Source organism: Rhinolophus sinicus, linkage group LG01 (assembly GCF_036562045.2).
Source record: "Rhinolophus sinicus isolate RSC01 linkage group LG01, ASM3656204v1, whole genome shotgun sequence".
NCBI classification, from domain to species: Eukaryota; Metazoa; Chordata; class Mammalia; order Chiroptera; family Rhinolophidae; genus Rhinolophus; species Rhinolophus sinicus.
Genome location: NC_133751.1, coordinates 141,454,911 through 141,477,679, shown reverse-complemented (window position 1 = coordinate 141,477,679; position 22,769 = coordinate 141,454,911). Strand labels below are relative to the sequence as shown.

At 43.7% G+C, this 22,769-nt stretch overlaps 1 protein-coding gene and 1 long non-coding RNA gene across 5 annotated transcripts in view; one reads left to right on the top strand and one right to left on the bottom strand.

The window, feature by feature from the left end:
* Window positions 1-1,415: 1,415 nt before the first annotated feature.
* Window positions 1,416-2,847, bottom strand: LOC141572268 (uncharacterized). Its single transcript, XR_012497592.1, has 2 exons — window positions 2,710-2,847; window positions 1,416-1,779 (listed from the first exon to the last, which is right to left on the bottom strand). It is a non-coding gene; the product is annotated as an uncharacterized LOC141572268 (long non-coding RNA).
* The window catches only part of CACNB4 (calcium voltage-gated channel auxiliary subunit beta 4), a 224,347-nt gene continuing 203,746 nt past the window's right edge, over window positions 2,169-22,769 (top strand). The window contains exons 1-2 of one of the 4 annotated variants that reach the window (XM_019737459.2): window positions 2,169-2,524; window positions 3,037-3,120. In XM_019737459.2, coding sequence (XP_019593018.1) covers window positions 2,465-2,524; window positions 3,037-3,120 — 144 coding nt within the window. In that variant the 5' untranslated portion in view covers window positions 2,169-2,464. Of the gene's footprint in view, window positions 2,525-2,672; window positions 2,811-3,036; window positions 3,121-22,769 lie in introns of those variants that run through there. The other 3 variants (XM_019737461.2, XM_019737460.2, XM_074336365.1) reach the window with 3 other exon arrangements.

Genomic DNA, 22,769 nt, shown 5'->3' with positions numbered 1-22,769 from the left:
TGGGAGCTGAGGAGAGACGGAGCCCCATGTTCAAGTCTGCACCAGTGTGGAGTGGAATTCCCCTCTTACCGAGCTGACTCTGGAAGCAAGGAATGAGGAAGCGGGTCTTGTTTCAAATATCAGACTCACTTTTCTTACTGAACTTTAGTGAATTTCCTTGAATAAATGCTTATTCCTTTGCTGTGTTACCCGTAGGACCACTTCCAGAGATTTAAATGCTTTTAAAAAATAATAATTTGCACCAGTTTTGCTGTGGGGTAGGTGCAGAGAGGGCCTCACTGTCATACTGCTATAGGTTCTTTTTGAGAATTCAAAGTCAGTGAGACTATGGGCAGTGGAAAACCAGAAAACTCAAATTTCGATGCCCACATAATAATCCATTCTCTATATATTAAGTATCAACTATGAAAATGGCTCAGAACTAAAAGTGGATTGAGTTAACGGTAACCAAAGCAGGGAGTTCTGCATTGGCAGACACACCATTACCCATACTCATTATAGAGTATCCACTATATATGTGAGGTAGAAGAATAGAAGATAAAAAGCCGAAAATCTATTTCAGAAACTAGGAGATTTTCACAAAAAGAGCATTAATAAACCAAGGCAGCCTAGACTAAATGCCTAGAGAATAAATGCTCCAGTTTTTCAGGAACACAAGAAACGATCCAAGACTGGAGTGGTCAGGAAGGATTTCTGTGGAGGAAGCGTGAGCTCCGCCAGATTTGGAGGACAAGTAGGATTCAGCTGTGTGTGTGTGTGTGCGTGCGTGTGTTGGGGGAGGGCACATTCCAAGGCAGAGGTGCTGAAGTGGGATTGTATTTGGTATACTGAAGCAGTAATGTGCACACCTACCTGCTTGCTGGAAGGTCTGTATGGAGAGGTCAAGTTGGAGAAATGAGGTGGTGGCCAGAAAAGCAGGGGAGAGGAGAGCTTCCTTGTTGGGCCATGGAGTTTGATCCCTATCTTGTGGGCTGCTGAGAGCAATGAGTGCTTTTTAGAGAAGAGTGACTTGGACAGAGATTGTAGGAAAATGGCTTTGCCTATAGTGTGTAGATGGAATGAAAAGTGTGTGTGTGTGTGAGAGAGAGAGAGAGAGAGAGAGAGAGAGAGAGAGAGAGAGAGAGAGAGAGAGAACGCGTTTGCAGTAAGGAGCCTGGCTGCAAGGAGACTAGTTATTAGACTATTAAAAAGAAATGAAGGTCTGGATAAAGTGAAGGGAGAAGGAATGGAAATAAGTATCTTGTGAATGGTAAGATGGTAAGATATAGTCAGGACTTCAATAAGGCAAACCAATTTATAAAACAAACATGGCAGTTTCCATAAAGAAAAAAATCCTGGAGTGCAAGGTGATTTGGGCTGATTTAGCGATTTAAGATACTATGCATATTTTAAAGATGGAGTTCTCATGCAGTAACTATAGTTGAACGGGGTCTTTTTATTTTCCGATTCGCATGTATTTTTCTTCCCTCTTCTTATTTCTTCAAATTCCTCCTCTCCACAATTCGCTTGATCTCAAATCTCTTGTATGTATTTGCAGGAGGAAACCCAGTCTTGCAACAACGGCAAAGATTGTATGTGGTTTCTTGGATGATTCTCCTCCCTTGAAAACAGCTATCCGCGCAGAAATGGGAAGCACGTGGCCAACTCTTGCTTTTTAGCAGGTCTAACATGACCTTCAAAACTCCTTAGGACAAGCTACTCTCCTGCGGGGGAGGATCTCCGGTCAGACTCAGGTTGGCAGTGTCTCCGAAGCTGCCCGGGTGTCTACGGCTCCCAGTTCTGAGAAGAGAGTTGGCAAAACAATATAAAAACACGGACAATAAACAAACCACAAAACCCCATCCCCTACCACAGTGGGCTGATAAGTGAAGTCGCAGAAGGAAGGTTCGACTCTTGCCCTTTTAAAATTCCAGTGCAGCAAACACACACACACACACACACACACACACACACACACACACACACACACACACACACACACACACACACACACACACACACGCACGCACACCGGTCGGTTCTCCCCACTCCTTGCCACATGGCACCAGCGTCCCTCCCCAAGTCCTGATTCATGAACCGTGCCACCTTTGTCTCATTTTAAACTGTGCAGACTATTTTAATCCTCCCACCCCCACCACAGATTTCCCCCTCCCTTCATCCTCTGGAAAGCTCTGATGTAAGGCGCTCGCTGGGTGGGAGAGCGCTCTCCTCATCGGCTCGGGTGGGCGAGATCCCGAGAAGTCCCACCGGCGGAACTTCCCCTGCGGGGGCCGCTGCCCGGGACCCCGCTGCGGGCGCGGGGGAAGCGCCTCTGTCCCTTTAAGGTGTCGCGCGCTCAGAAGTGCGGGCCGGCAGCCGGGTGGGGAAGTCCTGCCCCCCGCCCCCCCTTCCCCGGCTTCCGAGCCTCTGGGGGCCCGTCGGCCCTCCGCCCACCGCGCTCGGGCTGGCCATGCAGCTGTGAACCATGTCCTCCTCCTACGCCAAGAACGGAACCGCTGATGGGCCGCACTCGCCCCCCGCGCAGGTACCGCCCCCTCCTCCGCCTCCCCCGTCCTCAGCTGCCCGGCAGGGCCCCGCCTTCGTGCGGGGCGCGCGGTCCCCCCAGTCCTGGGAGTCAGCGGCCTTTCTCCCACCCTCCTCCGCGGCCCTTTCTCCTCCCGCTCCTCCTCTTTCTCTTCCTCCTCCCCTCCTTCTCCTCCTCCTCTTCACCTGGTCGGTTCTCTGCGCTCCCGCTCCGGAGCCCGCAGCCTGCCCCAGCGGATGCCGGGGACTCGGACCCCGCACCCTGAGAGTCTTTGTTAATGGATGTGGTGGGTGCTCGCCGGCTGCACCTCTCGGGCATCTTTTCAGCTGTGCAGGCTTGGAGTGGGTGGGTGGGGGTGGGGGCTGGATCTGGGGACCACGGAGGAGACTTGGGTGCGGGCTCTGGGGGACCCCGGGGCGCTGGTCCGGGGGCGGACTCTAGCCTGGGGTGGTCGCCCGACTCCACGCTGCGGTCCTTATCCGCTTCTCTCTGGCCCCGTGTGTCGAGTCCAGGTGGCCCGAGGCACCACGACCCGAAGGAGCAGGTTGAAAAGATCCGATGGCAGTACCACTTCGACCAGCTTCATCCTCAGACAGGTAGGAGGCAGGTGCGGGGCGGAGGCCGGGGAGCAGGTTGGGCCTGAGGCCGAGCTCCTGGTGCAGGGGCCCGAGGGCGGAGCGCAGACCCCACATGCGGGAGCAGCGGGTGGCGTCTCCACGCGCGGCTTTCCCGCGCCTGGCAGGATCTCGGGCTGCGTCCTTCCCTCTCTGCCCCTTGCTCGCGAAGTCTTCGGGTCCAGGCGTCTCTGCACCGCCCTAGGAAGTTAGTTTGTGCGTGTGGAGGCAAGTTGGCAGGGACGTGGTTTAGGGCAAGGGCATTTAATTAGAGACTGGAATATTTCTGGTTGCATCTTCGGTGTGTGGGGAAACGTCTTTAAGTAGTGTAACTTGCCTTTGAGTAACCAAAGCCCCTGTGGCCGGGCTCCTGGTTTGATTCGGCTGAAATGGAGGGCTATTTTCTGTTTAGCCCTATTTTGAAGACTGTTTTCTGTCTAGGGCGTGGGAGAGATGTCCGAGTTCTGGCCAAAAGAAAGAAAAGACACTGAGCAGAAAGTTTGGCCCCACTTTGGGACTGCTTCTTCGGTTCTCTTAATTAGGCAAAGACTGCGGGATCTGGTTAAACTGAAATACGGAAAGGCCGGGACTAAGTTCCCCGGGGTCTGGGAGGTATTACACTTAGTGTTTGTTTCTTAGTGGTTGTTTTCTTCTGCGTGGTTCTCATGTGTGTTGTGTGTGGTAGAGAGAGCAGGTTGCGCTGAATGGTTAAGTGCCTTTCATCTTGACCCAGGAAACTGGGCTTTAGTTTTCATCCTGTCCATGATGCTGGGTGCCAGAGAGATCCTGCAAAAGTGAGTCACCTTGATCCCTTTATTTTGGAACAGAAACTGTCCAGGTGTGTGCCTTCGGGTGACCTGGGAGGACTGCTCATCGCACCAAGACGCTGTTATTCCAGGCTCCATTATGGGCTGCTGGAGTGACCTTGGGAAGTTCTTTTCCCTCTAAGACATTCAGAGCGTTGGGAATGTATTTTTAACCTATGATGGCAGCTTTGCAATGGTTCTTTAGAGATTATCCCATCACTTTAAACAGGTTATCCATGACGAATGGGCATTAGACTCAAAATTGGACTCACACCTCGCCTAAAGGGTCCATAGAGCATATTTAGATAATATTTACTATGTAGATATTCATATTCCACAGAAACTTATTATTACTATTTCTCTTTAATTCAGTGAGCACTAGGCATGTGCATTATTAAAATACATTTATTTACATTTAGGATTCTGAATTCATTCTAAAAGTGCATTCTGTCCCCTTTGTGCTTCGGTTATTTATGTATTTGATAAAGCAAAGACATCCTCCATCTTTAAACAATTTTTGAGTTATATGACTGTTTGAGATCTTGTTCTTGTTTATTTAGTAGGTGCCTATTTTGGGTCGTGTTTTATTGTTACAAAACTCGTAGAAATACTAATTATACAGCAGTGTATTCCATGAATGGCTTGACTAAAACATTTGAGTTCATGTACACCATCACTTCACTAATGCTTCATTTTTTTCCAAGCACAAAACAAAACAACCAATTATCTTTCTAATGTTCTTTCCCCAATTTGCTCCAATAAATGATTGAGATAATACATGTATAAGTTCTTGTTCAGTGTGCTATGTATTGCCTTAAAACTGTAAAAAATATTGCATGCTAAATAATTTTAGGAGTAATTTAAACCAACGCAGATTTTTAGAACACATATATTTCATAAGTCTTTCTGAAACTGGGATTTGTTAGTTTAATAAAATGGTCTAATTTACATTCAAGAGTTAGTTGTAATTGTGTCGTATACACAATCTTCCGTTTTTTTCCTGCAAAAATTACATAATTTTTGTGAGCATTTAGAATTCAGTAAGTATGCTACACATAATCTCTTTTAAATGGCATCATACAGAGTTCTATAACGGCTACAATAAAAATGAGGATTATTATTTCTTTGAGAAGAGATGAAAAATGACTGCAAATAAAATTTAACAGTGTATTTTTTTAAATAAAATTGAACAGTTTTCACCCAAATGCCAAAAAAATACTGTTTTTTAAAACCACAAAAGTTTGTTATCATAGTCTCATTATTTGTTACATGACCAGTAATTTATTGTTTTTGAGTTCTTGATACCTTGGAGTGATGGACTTCCTTAGATAGTTCCCAGTCTGTGTGATGCTTTTGCACATGAGAAGATAATGGGGAATACCGATAAAACTAGTGCTGCTCATTTCTTTGTCATATTATTTACAAATATATAGAAAGAAAGCTTTCACTAAAAAAAAAAATTGATGTATTGAATTAGATGGAGCTGGTGATGAAGAACAGAGGACGGTTGGCAAACTCACCTAATAAAACAATGTTTATTCTTTGAGCTGGCAAAAAAATTGTGTGTGTACATGCATGCACGTATGTGTGTGCACACACGTGTCCATACACACATGTGAGTTGGCCTGAAAACAAGCAGACTGCAAAAGAGCTCGCCTCTACTCTGAGGAATGCGCACCAAGTCCCTCAGGTATCCGTGACCTTGTTTCCTGGTTTACTATATTTCTGGCCTCCCCAGTTTAGGAGGGGTGGAGGTTTTGGAATGAATCCAGGGATCAGCTAAATGGTTTCTCTGAGGAAAGGTGAGAAGACGAAGTCTTCCGCCCCTGAAGGGAGAGAGAGCTAGGGGTGACCAGTCATGATCTTCAAAGTATACACAAAAGCCTGCTTTGGTAACGTGATGGACTATTCTAGGTCTTCGTTGAGGATAAAACTCAAGAATTGGCTACAGTTCGAAAGGAATGCTTTTTTACAGCAAGACGTTTCTAAGAGTGTTGCTATTGTTGGAATGACTTTCCAAGTGAGGCTGTAGAATTTTCTCCCAGATCACTTCTGACAGGCTATTTATGAATGGGTTATTTATTCATGTTTTAAATTTTTAGGAAACACTTATTAAACATTAGCTATGTGTCCAGCACTCTGCTAGATACTATAAAGGGGGAATGAAAAAATGACTGAGACCTAGTCCTTGTACCCAAAGGATTTTATAATCTAGTTATGCAGACATAGATGTTAGAAAGAATGATCTATGTATATCATAGGTGTATAGCAATATAGCAAGGACTGAGGGTGTGGGCAAAATGCCCATGTGTGATGAGTATTGAAATACCCGTGAGTGTCAGTGCACATGTAGTTTGTATGGAGTACCCTAGATTACCGCCCTGGGATCGGTCTTAGTTTTCTCTGCACTGGAGTTTGAAGAGAACATATGATCAGAGTGGGATTAGTTGATTGACCTTTCCTTGTGAAGTCTGCCCTCCTGAGGGCTGCAAAGACTTCGAAGGCCTGGCCCCCACCAGCTTCCAGCTTCATCTCGAGCTCACCTGTCTTAGTTCCAGAACAGCTCTTGAACACGCCACCCTTCCTCCTGCCGTAGCCCCTTTGCACGTGCTGAGCCCACTCGTGGAGTGCTCTTTCTCTCCCCTCCGCAGCTTGACTGTATTTTTTTTGCCTTTTTATTGTTTCTAATATTCTCGTGGAGTCGTTAGTGTGTTCTGCGTAAGGAATCATGTCATCAGCAAAAAGTGACAATATAACTTTGTCATTCGCAATTTGGGTGCCTTTTATTTCTTTCTCTTGCCTGGTTGCTCTGGCGAGGACTCTCACCTCTCATTGAGAGTGGTGAGAGGGGACATCTCTGTCTTGTTCCTGAAGCGAAAGGCTTCAGTTTTTCACCGTTAATTATGATTTTAGCTAACGGTTTGTCATACATGGCCTTTATTATGTTGAGGTACTTTCCTTCTATACCGATTTTACTAAGTATTTTAATCATAAATGGATGTTGTATCTCGTCAAATGCGTTTTCTGCATCTATTGATATGATCATATGATTTTTATCATTTATTTTGTTTATGTGACACATTATACTCATCAATTTGTGTATGTTGAACCCTGGATCGTGATATATAATCATTTTATTGTATTGTTGTATTCTATTTTCTAGTATTTTGTTTAGGATTTTTGCATCTGTATTTACCAGAGATATTTATCTGTAGTTTGCTTTTTTGTGTGTTATCCTTACCAAGTTTTGTATCAGAATAATGTAGATCTCATAAAATGAGTTAGGAAGTATTGCCTCTTCAGTTTTTTGGAAGAGTTTGAGGAGGACAGGTATTAGATCCTCTTTGAATATTTGGTAGAATTCACTGGTGAAGCCATCTGGTCCCGGACTTTTGCTTTTGGGGTGGTTTTGGAGGATTGTTTTAATTTCCTTACTGTTGATTGGTCTATTTAGATTTTCAGTTCTTATAGACATGTTTGTCTGATGAAATGCCTGATGAAATGCAAAATTTTCTGCAGTGAAATGCAAATTCATCAACAGAAGGTGTATATGCTTCGTTCACAGCTCTAAGAATAATCTCATGTCTAGAGGCATATATGTATATGCAAAACTTATCCATAAACTTAGAATTACAGAATTTTAGAACAGGAAGAAATTGCAGAGGGAAAGTACTGCAGTTCTCCATTTTCAGATGGAGGAAACAGAGACCAAAGGTCATGCAGCCCTTATCAAAGTTACACCAATCGATAGTGGTGGGATTGAGACAGTCTCAGCTTCTACAGTTTTTTTCACCAGAACACTCTTCATCTCTGAGTAATCATGACAGTCATACAGACACACATAGATGTGCACACATGAAAGGACATATGGAGCTTGTTTCTCTTAGATCCTAGAAATATTCTTCATCTGTATGGTTCCTGTGAAGAACAAAGCAACAACTAGAGACTAGGCTTTCCCCCCCCCCCAAATTTTATCATGGGATGGATGGAGATTTTGTTTGCATGGTTCATGGTTCATGGAGGTTTGTTTGTTTGTTTGCTAGTGTATTACCCAGAATCTAACCAGGAAACAAAACTACTTGAGTTTTTACAACTGAGGGACTTGAAAGTAGAGGGGCTTGAATGGTTAAATAGGTGATGGAAGAGACTAGAAGTTAAACCGAGACTTTAGCAAGAGCAGGAAGCCACTGTCACCTCTAGGCTAGATGGACAAAAAGAGGAAACTGTGATTGGAGCCCAGGGTCCAGCATCACCTGGTAGATTCTGGAACCACTGGGGTACTGTTTTGCAGAAGCAAGAGACACAGAGGATATCACCTCACACCTTTCAGAATGGCTGTTGTAAAAAAGACAAGAAATAACAAGTGTTCGCACGGATTGTGGACAAAAGGGAACCCTTGTGTACTGTCGGTGGGATTGTAAATTGGTGCAGCCACAGTGGAAAACAGTATGGAGGTGCCACAAGAAATTAGAAATAGAACTACTATGTGATCCAGCAATTCCACTCCTGGGTATTTATCTGAAGGAAATAAAAACTAATTTGAAAAGATACGTGCACCCTCATGTTCATTATTTACAATAGCCAAGATAAAGAAACAACCTAAGTGTCCATCGAAGGATGGATAAGGAAATTGTGGTATATATGTAGTGGAATATTAGTCAGCCGTAGAAAGAGGGAAATCTTGCTATGTGTGACAGTATGGAGAAACCTTGAGGGCATTATGCTAAGAGAAATAAGTCAGAGAAAATCAAACACTGTATGATCTCATCTTTATGTGGAATCTAAAAACAAAAACCAAACAATCCCAACCCCCCCATCCCAATAACCTGAAGCTTATTGATACAGAGATATGATCAGTGGTTGGGGGGTGAGGGGGCGATGGACTAAATAGGCGAATGCAGTCAAAAGGTACAAACTTCCAGCCAGTTATAAAGTCAGTAAGTCTTGGGGATGTAATATACAGCATGGTGACTGTAGTTAATAATACCGTGTTTTCCCAAAAATAAGATCTAGCCGGACAATCAGCTCTAATGCGTCTTTTGGAGTAAAAATTAATATAAGACTCAGTCTTATATTATATAAGACAGGGTATTATATTATATTATAATATAATATAAGATATAATTATATATAATATAAGACCCGTAAGGCCGGGTCTTATATTAATTTTTGTTCCAAAAGACGCATTAGAGCTGATTGTCCGCTAGGTCTTATTTTCGGGGAAACATGGTACTGTATTGAGTACTTAAAAGTTACTAAGAGAGTAGATCTAAAAGTTCTCGTTACAAGAAAAAAATTGTAACTGTGCAGTGATGGATGTAAACTAGACTTCTGATCATTTGCAATATATACAAATATCCAATCATTATGTTGTATACCTGAAACTAATATAATGTTACATATCAATTCTATCCCAATTTACAAAAGGGAGAGACACAGAAGAGATGCAGCCTCTGCCGCAGAAGCTACTTGAGGTGGTGAGAATGGGGGCAAATACTCTGGCTTCCTCCCTCTCTCTGCCCCTACCCCCAGTCTCCTGGAGTGCCTTCCAATGGCTGAGCCCAGCTGGGAGCCAGCTGACACGGGAGCCTGGGAAACAGCCCAGGGAAAGGGGAGGAATAAATTTGAGGGAAACAGGCCAGGACTGGCACAACCATTATTATATTTCAGTTGCGTGGAAGATAATCATGAATCATTTTTCATCAGCACAATTGGAAGTTTTTACTTTCTCTGTAAGTAGAACTTCCTTGCTAAGTGGTATAATCCAGTTACAATGAACCTGAAGGAAAAGTTTACACCTGTTTTCTTTGTGAAGTTTTTCCAGCATGCATCTTCCCAAATTGAGACCTGGTAAAGCAAGAAAGAACTCTGTCTCTCGTGGCGAACTGCTTTGTGTTTGCTCTTGGGCTTGAATAAATAGATTTGAATCGATGAAGCTCCTGATTGAGAAATCGAATCACTGGGCCGCTAATCAGTGGACCAGTTGTTTTTACCTTTTTCCGAATCTTTGTTCTGGGCACACAGAGTTCCACATAGCTCATTTTAGTAGGGAAAGAACTGTTTATCCTTCAGTTTAGGATAGTAAGATTTTACTGAAACTTAGATAAATTCAGATTCAAATTTTAATCTTTCTAGAAAATTATAGGATGCTGTGTGGAAACCTAAGCTGAAAGTGATCTTGGCTTTGCTGTGGCCTCTGCTCTTCATTACTCCACATGCTGCCCCAGAGAGTGTGGTCCCTGGGTTTCACGGCATAGAGACTGCTGCTCAGCAAGGGAGAAAACAAAGATGGAGCTGAGAGAATGTAGTTTAGTCAAACCACATGATGTGTGTAGCTAGTTGTAGAAACCATTCTCTCCATTCCTGGTGAGTCTGCTAACTCGATGGGGTCACTTGGGCCCAGCAAATCTTCTAGTTCTGACCCATCTTTTCTGGCTGAAGTCATGCATTGTCCATGCTCACCATCTTCCCGTGAGTCTGGCCAGTTCTTGGTCTCATTTCTGCAGTTCAGACGCAGAAGAAAGCAGAAGCTCTAACCAGGGCGAGCAGGGTTGCAAGTCCCCACACCACGGACAACTCCAGGACCCTTCCACAGACACACGGGCAGTGGGCACAAGGCCCCGTTCTGCTCTGTAGCCCTCAGGGTTTGGCCTCTGCATGTTTCAGCAACATGTTGGAGCAGAGTGCTTCCTAGAACCACAAGCAGTGCAGTGCCACGTCCTGCTTCCTCCCATTTCGCTGCTGCTTCCTTTCCATGAGGAAGGCATTTGCCAAGAATGGGTCACAGGTCTCAGACCCATAGCTCCTCTGAGCCCGTCCTTCAGCGGGGTGTGCCTGGTGTAGGCAGAGCCGCTGGACACTTCGTACTTCCATCGAACCCAGGTGCTGCACCAGTATTCCCTCTGTGGGCTGTGCAGCGCACTCCCTAACCACCCGCAATCGCATGCGCTCTTCAGAATAGCCTTCCATACAGCATTAGGAATAGAAACAGTGGAAATGTAATGGCTCTGTGCGATGTCAGAGGGGTAGTGGATGGGGGGGCGGGGGGTCCACACAGTGTGAGGGATATAAATGATAAACGTCTAAGTATTACTTTGTCTTGTGCACCTGAAACTAATAAAAAAAAAATTCTTAAGGAAAAAAAAATAAAAAAGAATACCCCTCCAGATTGGAGTACATCCAATTGATGTCTCAAGAAGAGCTGGGCTGTTACCGCCAAAGAGCCCCCATAACACGCATTCTGAGTTAAGCAGCCAGTATTGTCTTGCCTCCATAGTTACAGGCCCTGGTCCTTCGTGAACCAGGGAAACACTGAGGTAGAATTCAGCACTCTTCGTTCTAAAAGAAGTGTAAGTTAATGATTACAGGGCAGCAAATCAGGAATTTTACATGGAAGTGATCATGTGAACGGGGGGCAGGGAGAGCAGGTAGGATTAGAGCTACAAGCCTGAATGAATGAAAAGGCTACATTGTAGATTCAATTTTAAGAGAATTGTTTTATTGCCTTCTGGTAGCAATAACTATATGCTGTGTTCTACGGCCACCTGCTTTCCGAAATGTTAGGTTGGTGCAAAAGTAATTTTGGTTTAAAAGATTAAAAATAGAGGTGGCCAGTTCGTTGGTTAGAATGTGGTGCTAATAACAAGATTGCCAGTTCGATCCCTGCATGGGCCACTGTGAGCTGCCTCCGTCCGCCTTAAAAATAAAACAAAATAAAATACAAGGTTAAAAGTCATTGGAAAAACCACAATTACTTTTGCACCAACCTATTAGATAAGGCTGATGTCTTACAAACACCTGGCCTAAATATTGGCCGTAGTAAAATTCCTTGACGGTAGTTCTCATTTTAACTAAACATGCCCCTCTGCAAACTTTCCTATTTTCTTTAACTTAACCTTTCTTATTTATTACACACGTAAAGAGAGTAGAGGTAATTGCTTGAACCTGAAGGGATGGCGTTCAGCACTTATGCTTGAGGTACTGAAAGCATTATTAGAGAGAGGCTGTAAAACTTAGGCTACATGTTATGGTTTTCTGATCATTGCACTGCAATCATTTGGATGACAAACCTTGCCTATTTTATTTTTCATTTTATGTTCTTCTCTGTTGCTTTCTCCAGGGTTGCAATTTCATTGCTGTGGCAATAATCTTTGTTTTGAGAGAGAATATTTTGTAAACATAAACTTGAAAAGAACCTGCATTTTTTGGGTTGTCGAAATCGCTAGAAATGGTTAACTTTTGTAGTGTTCTCTGTGTCTGAATATTATGACATTATTTTTAAATTAGGAATTTTTTCTGGAATTTCTTTCGTAATGCAGGAAAGACCAACAGTAGTGGAAATGCATAGTAATTTATGGAGATTAATTTATTATACTCTCCTTATACTTCTCGAGTGACCCAGTGCCAGTGTTAGGAACTCAAATGCTGATTGTTTCCAAGTCAAACAGTTGGGTAATAGGATCATGTTAAGGTTAGAGTGCTGTATACACATGACTCTTATTTGGCCTCAGTGTGTGAGTGTGTGTGTGTGTGTGTGTGTGTAACAGAAAGGAGGAAGTTATTCTTCCAGGAATTCAGAGGCTGTATTCTGTTATAACCATAATGTAACTTAGAACACTTCCATCACCCCCAAAAGAAACATTGTACCCATTGGCAGTCATTCCCCATCCTTCTCCCCCATCCCCAGCCTTAGGCAGCCTTTAATCTCTGTCTCTATAAATTTGCATATTCTGGACATTTCATATAACTGGAATCATGCAATAATATGTGATCTTTTATGACAGGCTTCAGATTTTTTTCATTAACATATTGTCTACACCACCCTGAGGGTCCCCAGTTGTAGCCCCTGGTCTAAATCTGCAGATGCTGGCCTGTGTGTGGAAAGGCACTTGCCTTTCCTTAAGAGTGTATCCCAGACAACTTTTCAAGCGGTGATGTTGAATGGGGTGAATCATATTTATATATATTTTGGAGCTGCAGTCTCAGGTCATAAAGCTGACTTTTTTTTTGGGAGGGGGGAGCTATTTAACTTGCATGGAAAGCAAACCTCTGGCGGTGTCCTCCGTGTCCTCAGGATTGCACAAAACGGAGTGGCTCTCATCTATAGAAGAGGATTTATATAGGATGGGATGAGATCCACGGGATTAAAGAAAAGTGTCTGAGCATTATAGCTGGTTATTCCCATCATTTTCAATAATTTTTAGGAATAGAAATATCTTGGGTGCTTACAATTCAAAATACTTCTCTTATTTTATCTAGATGTTCGTAATAACTCAGTTTTGGTAATTGTAATATTTCTACCATGAGAGATACAATTAAGAAGAAAGCAGAGGGCTTGAGTCCCAAGCTAAGTACAATATTTATGGGAATTACTGTGTACATAAAACCGTACCCTCTATGTGGCAGGTACTGCTCAATTATATTTGAGCACTTCCCTTGGGGACAAAAGTCAATTATCAACACAGTCGTGTGGAAGAGAAGTAGGTCAGCTGCAAACATTCTCTGCTAATTTCAGAAAGCTTGAGGGGTGATTTAGTTTGGGGGATAGTTTTCATTCTTTTGGTCTCCATATTGTGGGGAGACCTCCCGGTAGTGAAGGCTCAGTTTTTCATTTGGTATTGGTTGTAATACTCCTTTACTTTAATATAACATATATATTTCTTTTGGTCCTGTAAAATGAAAATTAAACCAGATAGTATCTTTTTGAAAACTATGTCAAATATACATTGTAAGAGTATTGTGTATCACAGGTATTATTACTATTACTGCTATTTCTACATGAATAGAGATGCTCAGGGTTTAAACTAACCCAATAAAATGCAAATATAATATTTCCAAATGTTTTCTTTAAGGAATAGCTCTACACACAAAGAGTAAAAAGTGTTAATAGTACAAAAAAAAAAAAAAGGAAGGACATTGGTGGGTTTTTTTAAATTATTTTTTTTATTGTATAATATACAGAATATTAACTTTACCATTTTAACCGTTTTTCGTGTATAATTCAGTGACACTAAGTATATTCATGAGTGTCATTTTTTAAGATGATTGTGGCAGGTTATTTAAAAAAGACAAGGAGACAACACTTAAATATATTCAACTTATAGACACGCTAAAACATCCCCCATGATCCGGACCTCTCACCACAACTGTGGCCTTATTTAAAGCAACAAAAGCAACAGAAAACAGACCCTGGAGTGTCCACCAGGCTCTTGGTCCCCAACTTGATGAGAAGCAGGAAGCACTGTGGAGGCTGCCTGGACCCTCAGGGTGCATGTGGGAGTTGGGCCTGGGACGGGGCCCCTGCACGGCCTGGCGCCCTGCCCTAGGATGCCCGTCCTCGCACGCCTCGGTGCTTTGCTTTTCCCTGCACTCTCTGAAATCTGAACAGTTGCAAGATGATTTGGGTTACTGAGCAGCCTATTTTTAAAAATGTGAATGTTCCCAGGAGTCGTAAGGGGCTCTAGTCATTCATACACGATTGCAATTTGGCTCACTGCTCACGGATACGCTCCTCTTAACCATCTTACAGATGCCCACCACACAAAGCCGACATGGTCCCCAACGAAGACCCCAGTGTCCCTGGGCTGTTTGTCCTTCCACACAATGTCGTCCCCTTATGTCCCTATCGGAAAGCTTGTTGAGGAAGCCTGGAACACGGCCTGCACAGAGGGAAGCATATGGTGCTACCACGCTACAAGCACATACAAGGTTGGACAGTTAAGTTCACAAACTCATCCTAGAAAAAGTGCTACATATCTCACTGTTGAATATCACTACAGTCACCTTCAAAGGACTCCCCTTGGGAAGCTGTACACTGACGCCAGCGCCTAGTCCACCCTTCAAAGCAATTTTGGAACTCTTTTTCTGGAATGGTCATCAGAGCTGTTGTCGTATTACCCTTGATGTCCTGAATGTCATCAAAATGTCTTCCTTTCAATATTTCCTTTATCTTCGGGTAGAGAAAGAAGTCACTGGGGCCAGATCAGCTGAGTAGGGAGGATGTTCCAATACAATTATTTGTTTACTGGCTAAAAACTCCCTCACAGACAGTGCTGTGGGAGCTGGTGCATTGTCGTGATGCAAGAGCCATGAATTCTTGGCGAAAAGTTCAGGTCGTGTTCATCTAACTTTTTCACACAGCCTTTTCAGCACTTCCAAATAGTAAACTTGGTTAACTGTTTGTCCAGTTGGTACAAATTCATAATGAGTAATCCCTCTGATATCAAAAAAAGTTAGCAACAGCATTGCAACAAATTCGCGAACTTAGTTATCAGACTGCGTATACTCAGACTTGGACTCTGTCCCAGTTTTCTTCCCTCCACCCCCTCAGTCCTGCCATTCCTTCTCTTCGAAGCAGGTCTCACCATTCCCACTTGACGATGACCTCTCCATCTATCTGCCAAGCCCCTCTAGAACCTCCTCCCCGACAAAGCCCATACTATGTCCTCAGGTCTCCCTCCTTGGCACTCCTTGACATTCTGTTTTGACTGTTCACCTATTAAATTCTCCTTTGTGTACCTGGATGTCCCCCTGTCCCACCAGCCTGTGGGTCTACATGGACATTGTCCCTAACGTATCATGTGCGACGAGGAGGGAGGAACAGGAAAAGAAGTTGTAAGGTGTCAACGTTAAAAATCCGCATTCTGCATGTTCACCTTTCCCATCTATAGGACCTCAACAGCTTGCCTCCGATCGTGTTTCCCCGAAAATACGACCGGGTCTTATATTAAGGTTTGCTCCAAAAGACGCATTAGGGCTTATGTTCAGGGGACGTCCGCCTGAAAAATCATGCTAGGGCTTGTTGTCCAGTTAGGTCTTATTTTTGGGGAAACACGGTAGTATCTTGCCCACGGTGGAAACTGCTTGGGCCCTCAGGGTGCACATGGGAAGTGAGGCCTGGGTTCGGGACCCTGCACAGGGTGGTGCCCTGTGAGCCCAGGGCTGCTCATTACTCTGTCCCTGGATGTCTGCTGCCACAGCCTGTGAGGGAGGCTTCTCCTGCTGCAGGTGCTCTGCCTTTGTCTGTGACAACACCACTTCCTTCTCACTAAGATGCTGTTTCTCAGGCAAAGCCTAGGAGATGACAAACATCACCATATTCTTCAGCCTCTGTGCTCAAGCTGTGTGGCAGACTCCCTCCACTCTGGGTCACATTCTGTCCCCTGGGCCCACAAGTGGCACTTCCTGTGCCCTCCGTCTCACATATACATTCCCTTGTAAAGCCAGCTTCTGTGCCGTCGGCCTGCATCTCTCTGCCGGGTTACAGGGGGCAGACGGCATGGTATCTCTGCCCTGGGATGGTATGTATACAAGACTTGCTTCTAGCAGTGATTCTAATCCATGTTGACCTGCAAAAGTTGATGTAGACACAAACTTGGAATCCCCTTTAGGCTCAGCTGCAACCTATAATTGTGTAGTTTTTTCAAATTTTTGTTTTATGAATTTGCGTTGTTGGGGTGTGGAACAGAAGCAATAAGAGGAAAGGGGAAGGTGATGTCGGGGACCGAACCACTTTGGGAGTTACTGCAGGCCTGGGTAGGGTATCCGAATGGAGATCTTGGAGAGAAGGAGAGCGCTGGCTGTCTGGGGAGAAAGACAGTGGCTGGTAGGAGATGGTTGTAGAAAAAGAAGTGAATGGAGATCCAGCTTGGTCTATTTCAGACTTTGTTCTGGAACTGTGTCTGTTAGGACTCTTTCAATTGCAAATAAACAGAAACTCAGCACAAATTAGCAAAAGCAAAATATTGAATTATTGGCTCATGTAAGTGAAAAGTCCAGGAGTAGGTCTGACTGGCTTCAGGTATGGCTTGTTCCAGAAGTTCATGCCTTCATCAGGGCTTCTACTTTCTTTCTCTGCAGTTCTTTCAACACTACATGTTCTTCTGTGCTCAGTTCTGTGTGCAGGCTTAGGCCCCAGTTTCACACCTGTCATGGTGGCAGCAATGGCAGGATCTCCCTTCATCTGTCGTCCTGACCATTGGAAGAGAGAGCCTCTTTTATGGTAGCTCCAGCAGAATGCAAAAGGGTTTTGTTTTTGTTTTGTAGACACGCTCTCTTCCCTTTGCAAACACACACACACACACACACACACACACACACGCACGTGCTTGAATTTTACTGGCCTGAAATGGCTTGTTAACCAACACTGTGGCCAGGGGACTGCCTGAAGCTGGTGGGTGGTCACTCCTAGAGATAAGATTGGGGTCAGCCTGCTATGGCTGAGAATAGGGAAGTTCCTTAAGGGAATTTTGGGAGCTAGTGGTAGATGGAGGGGCATATGGCTATTGTAGAAAGAATTAGCCAGATGTTTGCTGGAAAAGGACTCTCCTGGGACCCAGGCAAGATGCTGGGAATTTCTTCACTTGCTCCCCCTTTCTCTTGTACCACATGTTTCAGCCCCTTCCTGGGTTAAATGGGAATTTTCAAAAAAACTGTGTTAAAATACATATAACATAAAATTTACCATCTTAACCATTGTTTTTTCAGTGAACAGTTCAGTGACACTAAATACATTCACTTTGTTGTGCTACCATCACCACCATCCATCCTAAATATAATTTTGTAGGCTAATCTGGGAGTCCAACTTTGTATTGTAACATTGTTTTTAATGAGAAAATATGTACCAAGTTTCAAGTAACTGGCTAAACAACGAACTTCTGGGACACCACCCAAGTGTTAATACAGGAGTAAGTACCTGAATTAATATTTCTCAGGGCCTCTGTTTTCCTGTCTGCAAAATGGGGCTAGGTGACCTGTAAGGTTCCTTTGAACTCTAGTATTATAGGACTTTATGTCTGTGTCCACAGATGTGTGTGGTCAACTCATTTGTCTTGGTAGAAAACTATATTCTGTAGTTTTTGTGGAAATCCTGTGACATTTAGCTGCTGCAATGAACTCATAAAACATAGGGTCATTCAATATCAAATATTATTGAAGGTATTAGATGAAGGCATTCTTTTTAGAATGTAGCCAAGAGATGATGTGGAGAAGTTTCCAAGAGGAAAGATAATTTGGGGTAGAGCAAAATCTATAACTCTTCTGAAGCATGTGCCTACAGAATGAAAGGATATGCAAAGGATGGAGTGGGTTGTCAAGAATGAAGTATTTGTGAAATGTGGTGAGATGGTTCTCAGATGTGCATCCTGGAAGCTATTAAGAGAAAGTTGGCCGAGGAGGGAGTTGTGTAGCTCCTGCTATTGTGCTAATTAAACCCACCAGGAAGAGCAAGGAACTAATGGGGCTTTAAATCTATAATAAGAATAACAAAAGTTACCAGACTGAAACTTGGCTGAAGGTGAGTGGAACCACGAGATTGATTCTCATCACTTGAAAACACTGCATTAGGAGCTTTCAATACTGACATTCCTGCTTAGCCCTAGTTTCTCAGGGGCATGACATTTTGCATATGTAGTTCAGCGTGGCTTCCTATATTCCAATAAGTGTGGCAGGAATTTCTGTTTCTAAGTGATATTTAATAGTAGGTCTGGGGAATATTTGTATAATAACAGACCCTGTGTGTTCATCGTGCCTGGGTACGTTGGTTCACTTGACCATTTTCCTTCTCATCCCTCTTCCAGTCCGTGGCACGTGCTCCTTACCTGTTGTTTCAAAAAATATATTTTTATACTGCTTTGTTCTGGAAATGACTTAAGTAACCTTGTATGTTATCACAAATTACTAAAATGGACCAAGGAGAAAATAAGGGTGAGACTGTGTGCTGAGTACGCAAAATGTGTGCCAATGAGTTTCTAGTCACTTGCTCGCGGGTTGCCTCAAATTTGACTCTGAACCTTTTAGGAACTACCCAGAGAGGAAAGCAAGAGCATTTACAGAGGTTACAATGTCTAAGGGTAAAAGTAAACTTGTTTTCAGGAAGCACAAATACTTTCTACTCTGAGACTAGAGAAAAATTTCTCCCATGTTCTCATAGAGTTGACACTGTGTAAGACAGTGCATTAAACCCTGAAGTAGCCCTTATCATAATCCCGGAGTTGTTGCTTATAATATCACTCACTATGTAGATCATGTCTCTCATCATGCTGGGGTACAGTGCAGTAGAAGCAATTATTGGGAGCCACTGCAGTATGGCCCACAAATGTCTACGATTCTTAACCTTGACTGCATGTTAGAATCACCAGGGAAGTATATAAAAATCCCCATGCCCAGGCCACATTCCAGCCTAATTAAATCAGGACTTCTAGGGGTGGAACTCAGGCATCCAAATTTTCCAAAACTCCCTAGGCGATGAATGTGGTTCTCTCGTCTCATGTAATCCAGGGGAAGATTTTAGAGCATCTGCGTTCAGCCAGGATGTATTGGTCAGGATAGGTTAGGTGATGCTGCAATAATAAAAACTTCCTCCAAACGGCAACAGCAAGAATAACAACAACAATGGCTCATTTTGTACTCACACTCCAGGTATCTCCTGGAATAGTTGGCGGCTTGCCCACTGTTGTTCTCCGTCCAACAGAACAACCACTATCTGGAACACTTCTGTTTGGTGCAGAAAAGGGACTAAATGACATGGTGGATCATACATTGGCTGTTGAAACTCTGCATGGGTATATGCTAAGCTGCTGTAACCAAAAGATACAATGTATATTTCTTTGTCACTTAACAGTCCAGAAGTAGGTGGGCAGTTCAAAGTGGGTGGATGTTCAGTGGTCCAAGCTGGGTAGGCTCTGCCATTCTCAATATTTAGATTCCATTTTTGGGTGCAATGTGGCTGCTCTTTCTTAGGCAGCTCAAAGGGGGAAGAGGAGAATAGTTAACTTTATTTTTATGGGGATGACCTAGAAGTTAAAAACATATTTCTTCTGCTCACACAACCCATTGGCCTGCATTTTGTCATGAGGCTAGATCTAGCTTCAAAGGAGGCTGAGAAATGTGGTCTCTAGCTGGATAGATATGTGAAGGCTAAAAATTATGATGGCTCTATTTCTGGAAGGAAGGTGAGAATGGGTATTGGGGCCAGTTAGGCAGATTCTGCCTTATTACAGTAGTGGTTTTCAAAGTTTGGTTTTAGCATGGAAACCCTTTTTCTTTCAGATGAAATTGCTGATATCATTCTTGGTAATCAGCATATTTGGAGATGCTTTGATTGATGTGGGAGGGTACTGTATCTGGATCCCTCCTAGTTTCCCCCTCATGCTCTCTGCAGCAGTCCTAGAGGCACCTTAAAGGATCCATGAAAGTCAGTGATGTAGATGAACTGATGTAGACCATGCTGTAGACCATTCTCCCAAAATACTGTTCTTCATAGCAGACCCTCAGAATGATACTGAAATGATGGATCTGAATAATTCTTCCAGTCAGTTGGTTCTATCTCAGAAAGCCATCTCAAATCCATCCATTTCTCTCCATCTCTCCTGTCGCCACCCTTGTTCCTACTTTGAGGCACCATCATCTCTCTTCTGGTCTACTGAAGGAGTCTCCCTGCTTCCAGATCCACTCACACCAGATCCCATCTCCGCGTGACTTCAGAAGTTATCTTTGTATTAGGTTGGTGCAAAGTAATTGAGGTTTTTGCAATTACTTTTAACCTTTTAAACTGCAATTATTTTTGCACCAACCTAATAAAAAGGAAATCAGATCATGTTATTCCTCTGTTTCAAAACCTCCTATGGATTTCAATTGCGTTAAAATATAGTCTTAGTGTCTTATTGTGGTGTCCAAGGCTCTGTAATGATTGAACCGCTGCCATACTCTCATATTTCATCTTCAGCTCTCCTGTTTACTGCTCTGCACTTCTTTTCCATCCCCCAATCCCTGGCCTTCTTGAGTCCGTTGAATCAGCCAAGATTAATTTTTGTCTCCGGGCCTTCGTAGTTCTGCTTTTTTCTGTCCTGGAATGCTCTTTCCCCAGCTCCGCTCTTTCCCCAGCTCTTTACATGACTGTGCTCTTTCTCATTCTCGTCTCAGCCCAAACATCTCCCTCTTACAGAGACCTCCTCTGGATGCCCATCTAAGGTAGACCCACCTTCTCCCAGGCTTACTTGCTATCACATTCCATTGCTACTAGAAATCTCCTTATTTATGGAGTTTTCTTTTCACTTATTCATTCCTCTCAATTCTCACTGGAATGTCAGGTTCAAAAAGGTCGGGAACTGGTACATCCTTGTCGTTGCACATCCCAGGTGAACAGAATAGGCATCTGACACATAATACGTGTTTAATACACATTGATTGGTAAGTGACCAGAATGACAGTGATTTTGAGATTCAGTGGCTGGGTAAGAATCTGGGTAGGACCTAGTCTTTGTTGTCACTTAAGTGAGAAAACGTGCTAAGGATAAACTTGATATTTTCCTTTAAGAACTGAGGTATCTAAGAAGAACATGTTCTTGAAAAGAAGGCTTAGAGGTGATCCAAGCCCTGAGGGTATTCTCAGAAAGTGCTTTGGAGTTGACTCAAAAACGCACAAATGGATGTTCATGGACCCATAGTTTCAAGCACAAAGACAGCTGCAATATTCTTGGCTTGGCAAAAAATTAAAGCAGTGGTGGCCACATGCCCCCTCAGCCCCTACCATGACACATCTAGTTTTGAGCAATTCCCTTCCTAATCTACTTTCCAAAAAGACCTGATGACAAACTATATTCCCCAAGTACTGAATAGTGTCACTTGATGTCAGGGATATTAAGCTACAATTTGGTGAAATGCAGGTGAGTAGATACTTTTTATTTGTTTCATTTGGGCACCCCATCGTGGATTTGCTTCAGGACAGTTTCTGCCAGAATTAATCTAAGAAGCCTCTTGGTCATCAGCGACTGAGCAACTCCTGGCCTCAGCTCTTAATCTCCTTGTGGCTGATGCTTTGGTCTGGTGCCCGGGGTTGGACACATGAGTTCCTGCGGAACAGATCCTTTTGTCCCAGACTTCCTCAGGAGGCAGTAGGACCCTTGGACTCTGGAATTTGAGCCGGAGTTCAGAAGGGTTGAGGTAGGTGCCCGTGTGTATGGCTGAGGGGTGTATGGCTCTGTGGGTGTAAAGAGACAAGCAGAGCATTTGTCCAGACCAGCAGGGAGGCTCTCAGTCAGGCCAGAGGTCAAACGAGGGGAAACCAGCAGAGCTAGTGGGAGTCAGGAAACTGCCCGTGTGTCTTTCTCATCTGCTCTGCTCACGCTCCACCTGGAATGCTCTCCCCTCCACTGCTTTTTCTGGGGAACTCCTCCTGCTTTTCTTCTGCATAAATGTCATATTCTCTGGAAAGTCTTCTCCAACACCCCCAGGCAGAATTAGTTTCTTCCTTCCTTAGTATACTTCTGACTTTGTTTTGAAATGATACGTGTACAGGCCTCTCCCATTACCACGTCAAGGACTTGGCTGTCTCTTAATTTCCTTCAGAGAGGCAGCGCAGCAGCTCTTAATGCAATTGGTTGTGGAATCAGGTGGAAGGGAGCGTGAGCCGAGGTGCCATCTCTTTCTACTTGTGTGACCTTGGGCGAATAAAACCATCCCTGAGGCTCATTTTCCTCCCCCGTAAAATGGGAATAACAATACCTGTGTTCTAGGGTGTGGTGAGGATTTTGAGAAATGAAATAATATATGCACATCTTGGATGGAAATTATTTTATTTCAAACCACAACCTGCAGTAGCTAGTGTGCTTTTTTAAGCAGGATAGTGGTCATAATTTGTGTCATTACTGCTGCCTTCCATTTTTAGAGACTGGTGGTCATGGATGATGGTGGTAGTGATCATGGTTGTGGTGCTGGTGGAGGTGGAGATATTAGTGATAAGTGGTGGTGCTGGTGATAGTGGGGGTGTGGGTCGCGTGGTGATGGTGAAGGTGGCTGGAAGTGGTGGTGGTGATTATAGGATGGATTA